The sequence below is a fragment of the Mugil cephalus genome, chromosome 11 (assembly GCF_022458985.1).
Source record: "Mugil cephalus isolate CIBA_MC_2020 chromosome 11, CIBA_Mcephalus_1.1, whole genome shotgun sequence".
Lineage (NCBI taxonomy): Eukaryota > Metazoa > Chordata > Actinopteri > Mugiliformes > Mugilidae > Mugil > Mugil cephalus.
The window spans coordinates 27,755,370-27,765,343 of NC_061780.1; the positions used below are offsets into that span (position 1 = coordinate 27,755,370).

At 48.9% G+C, this 9,974-nt stretch overlaps 1 protein-coding gene across 3 annotated transcripts in view; it reads left to right on the plus strand.

Moving 5' to 3' along the window:
- LOC125016709 (atrial natriuretic peptide receptor 1-like) overlaps positions 1-9,974 on the plus strand; it is a 40,752-nt gene that overhangs the window by 16,870 nt on the left and 13,908 nt on the right. For all 3 annotated transcript variants that reach the window (XM_047599359.1, XM_047599358.1, XM_047599360.1), the window contains exon 5: positions 2,367-2,505. In XM_047599359.1, the coding sequence (XP_047455315.1) occupies positions 2,367-2,505 (139 nt within the window). The remainder of the gene's footprint in view (positions 1-2,366; positions 2,506-9,974) is intronic.

Here is a 9,974-nt window from a genome sequence, read left to right on the forward strand (position 1 = left end):
AGACGTGTTGTCTTTGACAAAGTTGTTGTGAGTGCTTTGAAGCTTTTAGGGAGATTTCTTTGACAGATTCATTTGGCCAAAGAAATTTTTGCATTTGAAGTAAATTCATTGTGGTGGACGTCTCTGTAAGTGGACTTCCTACTGTCCTGTGTGAAGGACGTCGGTCGATTCATTGGTCGGTTCATTAGTCAGTTTGTTGGACAGTTTGTTGCTTAGCTCGTTGGTTAGCTCGTTGGTTAGCTCGTTGATTAGCTTCTCTAGTTTTTCTGGTTCTTGTCAGAATTCTCTGCATGTTTTTACCTGATTCAGATGTTGAATCCACAAATATTTCCACAACAAGAAGATGATCTAGAACGAATAAAGTGGAGACCAACTGAGCAGTTGATTCAGTGCACTTCTAGCTCTTCCTAGCCTCCCAGCAAACAGTAGCTCTTCTTAACCACAGTTTATGCTTCTGCTTCAAGTTGATGTAAATGCTAGCATCATAGAATCGTAGCATCGTAGCTGACGGCGACCTCCCCAGAAATAGAACTTCACTGCGACGCAGATAACCAGAGCTGTGATTGGTCCTCGTTAGTGTTTAATGGAACCAGAGCTGTGATTGGTCCTCGTTAGTGTTTAATGTAACCAGAGCTGTGATTGGTCCTCGTTAGTGTTTAAATGGAACCAGAGCTGTGATTGGTCCTCGTTAGTGTTTAATGGAACCAGAGCTGTGATTGGTCCTCGTTAGTGTTTATGTAACCAGAGCTGTGATTGGTCCTCGTTAGTGTTTAATGGAACCAGAGCTGTGATTGGTCCTCGTTAGTGTTCAAATGGACCCAGAGCTGTGATTGGTCCTCGTTAGTGTTTATGTAACCAGAGCTGTGATTGGTCCTCACTAACATTTAAATGTAACCAGAGCTGTGATTGGTCCTCTTGGTAGCAGTGTGTCTCCTCCGTGTTCTAACTGATAGTTGTGGGTCAATGATTGGATGAATGATTTGTGTTCAGTCTCCATTGTTGAAAGTGAAGTAGGAAGTAGAAACAAAATGAAGGCGACTGGTAAAAAGACACAGCGCCTCCTAGTGTTTGGTGGATTTGTTGCAGAGGGAACCAGACTGAGGAGGTTCCAGTAGAGATGCCTCAGACCAGAGCAGACTACATTCATAGCTTACACCATCTATGTCCCGCAGTACGATAAAAGAGTAGCTAGTAGCTAGTAGTGTCCCCGTGCAGCTCTTTTCTTAAAAATATGAGAGAGCAGTTTTAGATTCAGCTGCTGCTGGTTTGTCTCAGTTAACAACGATTGAAGTGAACTCTGTCCACATCAAACCGTCCATCTGCAGCATGACGTCACATGTTGGAGACGTGTTGAATCTCAGGCGTCTGATGTTTGTGTCAAAGTCAAACACTTCACTGACGGTTTGGAAGCAACAGAGAAACCTGAGATCTGAACGGACACTGACCTGGGTCGGTGTGCAAGTAAAGTCCAGGCAGCGGTTGGGTTTTAGAACAAAAGGAAAAGTTATATGTGAATCAAATCAGTCTCAAGAAGCATCTCAGTCCAGGTTGATTCCCGTTGACTGCATCTAATCTGACATCTGATGAACTGTTTACCTTCTGTGGATTTACCTTCTGTGAACAAGTTCCTTCAGATGCAAATCAAAAGTTAAAACAAATGAATAAATAATACAAAATAAAGAATGATAACACACATCAAACTAATAGGATGTGATCAAACAGAATAAAAGGCAGGATCAGCTTCATTGGTGTTATCTGTTCAATGGTCAAGAAAGACAGTAATGAGTCCCAGATATGTGGCACTTAGACTTCATCAGCTCCTCCTAGTCAAAGTGATGATGGTTCAACATTTTTCCAGTTTAGTTCAATTACTGTTTGCATGAAGACGTCCAGAGACCAGAGACGTGATAAAACCTTCATTAAAACCTCCAGACTCGTTCAATTAAAAGTGATTCAGCATCAAACAGGACAGTTCTCTTTTACTCAGATCTGCAGCCCTCAGGTCCTGATGCTAAGCTAGGCTAACCATGCTACATTCATTCCACTGAGCGACTGTCCCTTTAAGAGAAGCAGCTGCTGCTGAATTTATGTCTGTGTGATCTGTAGACCGGCTGGAGGCTGGTGCTAGAAATAAGGAATGGAACCCTTAGTCCATCTATGTTTTCTATGTCTGTGCAGGAGAATGTCATTAAGGTTAAAGTCTGAGCCTGAGGAACAGAAACAACAGCTTTGACCTGTGGGTTCAACATCTGGACAGATCTGTGTCTTTTAGAGTCCCCGCCCTGACTAACAGAGAGGATTCTGGGCAATGGTGTAGATAACGCTGTGGTCTGATGGGAGGAGCTGTTTGTTCCCGTTTGTTCCAGATGAACATCATCGCTGGAGGCTTCTACGACGGCGTGATGCTCTACACCCACGCCCTCAACGAGACCATGGCCGAGTTCGGAGGTGTTCAACCCCCGGCAATAGAAGTCACCAAGAGGATGTGGAATCGAACCTTCCACGGTCAGTCTGCTGCCTCCGTGCACACCTCTGGGTCTGGGTCTGGTCCAGGGTCTGGGTCTGGTCCAGGGTCTGGGTCTGGGTCTGGTCCAGGGTCTGGTCCAGGGTCTAGTCCTGGGTCTAGGCCTGGGTCTGGGTCTGGTCCAGGGTCTGGTCCAGGATCTAGTCCTGGGTCTGGGTCTGGGTCTGGTCTGTTCCTGGGTCTGGTCCTGGTCCAGGGTCTGGTCCTGGTCGGTCTGGTCTGTCCAGGTAGTCCTGGGTCTAGGCCTGGTCTGGGTCTGGTCAGGTCTGGTCCAGGGTCTAGTCTGGTCGGGTCTGGTCTGTCCAGGTCTGGTCTGGTGGTCTGGTCTGTCCAGTCTGTCCAGGTCTAGTCCGGTAGCTGTCGGTCGGCAGGTCTGTCCAGGTCTATCTGCTGGTCGGTCTGGGAGCGAGTCGGTCTTTCGTCTTCAGGTCGTTGGTCCAGGTCTATCCAGTCATGGTCTAGTCTGGTCTGTCTGTCTGTCCAGGTCTGGCTGGTCCTGGTCTGGTCCAGGTCTGTCTGGTCCCGGTCTAGTCTGTCTGGTCTTGGTCTGGTCTGGGTCTGTCTGGGTTGGTCCATGTTGGTCCAGTCTGGTCCTGTCTCAGGTTGTGTCTCTGATAAACAAGGAAACTTTAGACACAGACGTTATTTCATTGATGTGGACCACATTATGTCTCTAATGGGCCAGATTTGTCCCGCGGGCCGTATGTTTGACACCTGTAGTTCAGATTGTGTACTGAGGAGTCATGTTTAACACAGTTAGCTAATTATCACAGCTGCGTAAAATGCATCGATGCATCAGTGTTACTGAGGGAGACGGAGGCGAGAGATGCTGCTCTGATACGAAGCTCCAGAGAGAAACGAAGACGCCAGAACTAAACGAGGAGGAAGATGCTGAAACTGCTGTCAAACTATCAATGCTCTTAACGTGGTGGTTCAACACCTTCAACAGTTCCAACAACTCAGCAACGTTTTGTGTCTTTCTTTGTCCACCATGTGTCCACATAAATGTGTCCCTGTTGCTACGGAGACAAACTAACTTGTGGACATTGTCCAACCAGAGGAGAGCTGACGCTTCTTATTGAGAACAGTGTCTCCCAGTGAACAGTGTTTGCAGGAGTGGACACATATTAGCAGCAGCATTGGCAGCTTGTCTTTGTCTTGGTTTGTCTTGGTTTGTCTCCAGCTGTTAGCCGCGTTAGCCCAAGTGCTAGCAGAATCCCCGGCTAACGTATGCTTGGCTTGGTTCATGTGCTGTTTGAAGCTGGAAAGAAAACTCCTTCCTGCAGAGTGTGATGATACTTTATGTGTCTGTTTAGCGTCTTCCATCTTTATGGGTTGGTTCTGCTGCCTGTCACTACCGGATCAGCTGGTGCTAACGCTAACGCTACTTGGACAAACTGAGACACGTTCACAGTCGCTCTGCTGCAGATGCTTCATTAATCACATTCATCAGGACGATGGTTAATTAATTAATGTTAACGAGCTCATTGACAGCTCTGATAGAAACATGTCTCCACTGAGTACAGAGTTTAGTCTGATGGTTGGTCAGAGCCCGGAGACAACGTTGTGTCCTCATAATTTGAGACAAGAGGAGATGCTAGTAGTGATGCTAACAGTTAGCATGTCATAAAGACCTCTAACACTAAAACTAAAACCAGATAGATTTACAGGAACATTCTGCTCCAAGTGGGTGTTAGCAACGAGGAGGAGAGAGGAGGAGGAGGAGGAGGAGGAGGAGGAGGAGGACGGACGGCTCTGGTTTCACTAGATTAGATTTCAGGCTATTTTAGGAGAGTGATTGATGGACAGAAACCAGAGAGACAAACACAGGAGGACACAGCTGCTGGAAAATAAAGGACAGGAAACCTCTGGTCATGTGTCTGAGTTTGGCCTGGAGTCTCCTCCTCCTCCTCCTCCTCCTCCTCCTCCTCCTCTCTCCTCTCTCCTCCTCCTCCTCCTCCTCTCCTCCTCCCTCCTCCTCCTCCTCCTCCTCCCCTCCTCCTCCTCCTCCCCTCTCCTCCTCCTCCTCCTCCTCTCTCCTCCTCCTCCTCCTCCTCCTCCTCTCCTCCTCCTCCTCCTCCTCCTCCTCCTCCTCCTCTCCTCCCCATCCTCCTCCTCCTCTCTGGCGTCCTGTGTCTTTGTTGAGATGTCGAAACTCATTTGTGTCATCACTCCGTTGACCCCCAACGACCTCTCACCCTTCAAAATAAAAGTCCAGCTCGGCCTTCGGAGCAGAGCAAACAGACAGAAGACATCAATCACAGAGAACCAGTCCAGGAGACGGAGACGGGACGGAGACGGAGACGGAGACGGAGACGGAGACGGGACGGGACGGGACGGAGACGGAGACGGAGACGGAGACGGAGACGGGACGGGACGGTGGAGGGGTTCTGTTTCTCTTAGTGATGACAGATGATAATTACAGAGCTGCATCTTTATTAATAGACGGATCAGAACTCATCACCCGGACCTCCTCCTCCTCCTCCTCCTCCTCCTCCTCCTCTCCTCCTCCTCCTCCTCCTCCTCCTCCTCCTCCTCTCCTCCTCTCCTCCTCTCTCCTCCTCCTCCTCCTCCTCCTCCTCCTCCTCCTCCTCCTCCTCCTCCTCCTCCTCCTCCCTCCTCCCTCTCCTCCTCCTCTCCTCCTCCTCTCCTCCTCCTCCTCCTCCTCCTCTCCTCTCCTCCTCCTCCTCCTCCTCCTCTCCTCCTCCTCTCCTCCTCTCCTCTCCTCCTCCTCCTCTCCTCCTCCTCCTACTCCTCCTCCCTCCTCCTCCTCCTCTCCTCCTCCTCCTCCTCCTCCTCCTCCTCCTCCTCTCCTCCTCTCCTCCTCCTCCTCTCCTCCTCTCCTCCCCTCTCCTCCTCCTCCTCCCTCCTCCTCCTCCTCCTCCTCCTCCTCCTCTCCTCCTCCTCCTCTCCTCCTCCTCCTCCTCCTCTCCTCTCCTCTCCTCCTCCTCCTCTCCTTCCTCCTCCTCTCCTCTCCTGCTCCTCCTCCTCCTCTCCTCTCCTCCTCCTCCTCTCCTCCTCTCCTCCTCCTCCTCCTCCTCCTCCTCCTCTCTCTCCTCCTCCTCCTCCTCCTCCTCCTCCTCTCCTCTCCTCCTCCTCTCCTCTCCTCTCCTCCTCCTCCTCCTCTCCTCCTCCTTCCTCCTCCTCCTCCCTCCTCCTCGGTCTCCTCCTCCTCCTCTCCTCCTCTCTCTCCTCCTCCTCCTCCCTTTCCCCTCCTCCTCCTCCTCTCTCCTCCTCCTCTCCTCCTCTCCTCCTCCTCCTCCTCCTCCTCCTCCTCCTCCTCCTTCTCCTCCTTCCTCCTCCTCCTCCTCCTCTCCTCTCCTCCTCCTCTCCTCTCCTCTCCCCCTCCTCCCCCTCCTCCTCCTCCCTCCTCCTCTCCTCCTCTCTCTCTCTACCTCCTCTCCTCTCTCCTCCTCCCCCCTCCTCCTCCTCTCTCCTCCTCCCTCCTCCCCCTCCTCCTCCTCTTCTCCTCCTCCTCTCTCTCCTCCCCCTCCTCCTCCTCTTCTCCTCCTCCTCTCTCTCCTCCCTCCTCCTTCTCCTCCTGCTCCTTCTCCTCCTCCTCCTCCTCTCCTCCTCCTCCTCCTCTCCTCTCCTCTCTCCTCCTCCTCCTCCTCCTCCTCCTCCTCTCCTCCTCCTCCTCCTCTCTCCTCCTCCTCCTCTCCTCCTCCTCCTCTCCTCCTCCTCCTCCTCCTCCTCCTCCTCCTCCTCCTCCTCCTTCCTCCTCCTCCTCTTCATGCTGCCATGTAACCTGGTCAGAGCTATAACGCTGACTCCTCTCTGTCGCTCGCTCTTAATAATAATCCTCATCGACGCCGTGTGCTGCTCCTCTGACCTCTGACCTCTGACCTCTGACCTCTGACCTCTGAGGACGGCCCCCAGCTCCCTCCTCCTGACAGATACTGATCCAAGATGGCTGCCTCTTTTCACACTGATTTCACACGACGTGATTCTTCAGCTGTAATCACAGCTCCATCTTTACTTCCTGTCTGTCACCATCCACTCACCTCAGAGGACGGAGGAGAGAGACCAGCTGTGAGAGGGCAGGAACATCTGGAACATCTGGAACATGTGGAACATGTGGAACATTAAGGAACATTAAGGAACGTGTGGAACACGTGGAACATGTGGAACATCTGAAACATGTGGAACATTAAGGAACGTGTGGAACACGTGGAACATGTGGAACATTAAGGAACGTGTGGAACACGTGGAACATGTGGAACATCTGAAACATGTGGAACATTAAGGAACATCTGGAACATGTGGAACATTAAGGAACGTGTGGAACATTAAGGAACATGTGGAACATTAAGGAACGTGTGGAACATGTGGAACATGTGGAACATTAAGGAACGTGTGGAACATTAAGGAACATGTGGAACATTAAGGAACGTGTGGAACATTAAGTTTAGTGGTCAGTAGAATACTCTACCTACCACTGGATCAGAACCAGGAACACATGGTTGCAGACTTCGAGACATGATCCAGATTTAGAACCAGATGTTAAGTTGCTTTTTATTTCTGACTTTAGTTATTTATAGATTTTATTTCTCCTGGACGTCATCACATTCTACCATTGAGCTCATTATACGATCCAGAAGAAGATGGAGATTTACACATGGAACTCCCCAGGACCCCAGCCACCAAGGCTACATGCTACATAGCAATGCTAAGCTACCAGCCACCAAGGCTACATGCTACATAGCGATGCTAAGCTAACAGCCACCAAGGCTACATGCTACATAGCAATGCTAAGCTACCAGCCACCAAGGCTACATGCTACATAGCAATGCTAAGCTAACAGCCACCAAGGCTACATGCTACATAGCAATGCTAAGCTACCAGCCACCAAGGCTACATGCTACATAGCAATGCTAAGTTACCAGCCACCAAGGCTACATAGCAATGCTAAGATAACAGTCACCAAGGCTACATGCTACATAGCAATGCTAAGCTACCAGCCACCAAGGCTACATGCTACATAGCAATGCTAAGCTACCAGCCACCAAGGCTACATAGCAATGCTAAGCTAACAGTCACCAAGGCTACATAGCAATGCTAAGCTACCAGCCACCAAGGCTACATGCTACATAGCAATGGTAAGCTACCAGCCACCAAGGCTACATGCTACATATTAATGCTAAGCTAACTGTCACTACAAGATGGCTGCAGGGTTAGGGTTACCTCCTAACCCCTATTGGCCTGAGGTATCGGCCTCATGTATCGACCCCATGTATCGGCCCCATGTATCGGCCTCATTTATCGGCCTCACGTATCGGCCCCATGTATCGGCCTCATGTATCAGCCTCATGTATCGGCCTCATGTATCAGGCTCATGTATCGGCCTCATGTATCAGGCTCATGTATCGGCCTCATGTATCAGCCTCATGTATCGGCCTCATGTATCAGCCTCATGTATCAGCCTCATGTATCAGCCCCATGTATCTGCCCCATGTATCGGCCCCATGTATCGGCCCCATGTATCAGCCTCATGTATCGGCCCCATGTATCGGCCTCATGTATCGGCCTGTGTAAACGCTGTGAGCTCTAATAAGATCTGTCAGCCTCCTCTAAACTGCACGATAAACCTCAGCTGAGGTGTCACGGTTGCCAGGCAACAGGTTCCAGCCTCGCCGAGATGATTATTCCCTCATAAGAGGTGAAAGGCCTGGAGAAAAGGGAACGTGTGAAGGAGAGGAGGAAAGATTTCATCAGAGATTATCTCCATGACACACTGAGCGAGGGGAGAGGAGAAGCCAGAGGAGGATCAGATTTCAGCTCCAGTCATTTCCGCTCCATCCACTAATGGACCAACACTTCTCCCTCTAACAGTCTGTTCACTGAGGGTTTAAAAGCTGATTAGAAGACGACAGATTCTCATCACCTCCAACAAAAGACGTCTCCACTCATTCATGCTTCAGTCTGTAATTACACTGGTTTAGAGAAAAGACGTCAGAGGAGATTCTCAAGATGCCTCAAAGAAGCTGCAGGAAATCTGTCCTCAAACCGTCGTCCTCTATTCACTTATTTTAGAATTGTTGTAAATATTCTGTATGTCTGTGTAATATATTGTGTTTCCCGGAAGAAAGAAGCAGGAGAAGGATTTTAGGAACTACTTGATTCTGTTTGTGATCAGGAGCTTTCTGCCTGGTTCACTCTGTCATTTCATTCATCTCATTCATTTATTCTGCAGAAGTTCAACCAAATCTCACAAATGTCACGTTTACATAAAATACAACACGTGAAATAACTGATTCATTAAATATTTAAATGATTTATTATTTAGAGTAGAACCACTTGTCTGGCACCTAATGAAGTGGCCAGGGACTTAATTAGAAGCTAACTGTTAGCGTGTTAGCGTGTTAGCTCTGGGAGTGAAACCAGTGATCCTGCTGTTTATGATCCTGTTCTAAATGAGCTGAACTTCTCTCAGACACGTCGGCCGTTAGAGTCAATCATTGACTTTTCATAAACGTCGTAAACATCGTAAACGTCGTAAACGTCGTAAACGTCGACCTCCACTCGTCTTTGAAATGTGACCGGGCTGCAACTCCTCCTCATTCCTGGAAAACAACGACTTACCAGGAACACACGAAAACCTCCAGGCAGCGTCCAATCAGAAGGCCTCGTTTTATTAACTGAGCCATAGCAACCCTCCACTCATTATATGGCAGTCAGCCATAACATTATGACCACCTGGTTCTCTGCTCTCAGACCGGAAATTAACATTTAGACCATGAGGAGAGAGGAGGAGGAGGAGGAGGAGGAGGAGGAGGAGGAGGAGAGAAGAGGGGGAGGAGGAGGAGGAGAGAAGAGGAGGAGGAGGAGGAGGAGGAGGAGAAGGAGGAGGAGGAGGAGAGAAGAGGAGGAGGAGGAAGAAGATGAGAAAGAAGAGGGAGAAGAGGATGAAGAAGAGATCAACAGATCCGAGAAGATGGATGTTTCCTCCTTGTTGTTTACACATGGAACTGCACAGGAAACCAGCCACAAAGGCTACATGCTACATAGCAATGCTAAGCTAACTCTATTATCTGCAGTAGCACCATTAAACCACTAGATGGAGACAATGCTTCAGATTCTGAGTCCAGTCTCCATGTAACGAACAGAGACTTGAAAAACATTTATCATCAGTTAAATACATTTTTATATATTTAGATTGATTCTATCAGTTGTGTCTGATCAGAGTGATTAATTAAAGTTATTTAAAGTTATTTTGATTTGTCGTTGATTCTCTGATGGTTCCATTATTCACTAATTAATACGTAACATAGTCATTTTTATTGGTAGTTGATCCAAACATCGATACCAACGTAATGAGGTCGATACTTACGTTTCAGTTTCTCTCTTGTACAAAATGAAACGGCAGCAAGTTGTAAAAAGGCTGTAAGATACAGAGGTAACATGACATATGTCTGAATAGATGTTCATTAATCAAGTTAATGAGTGAGCA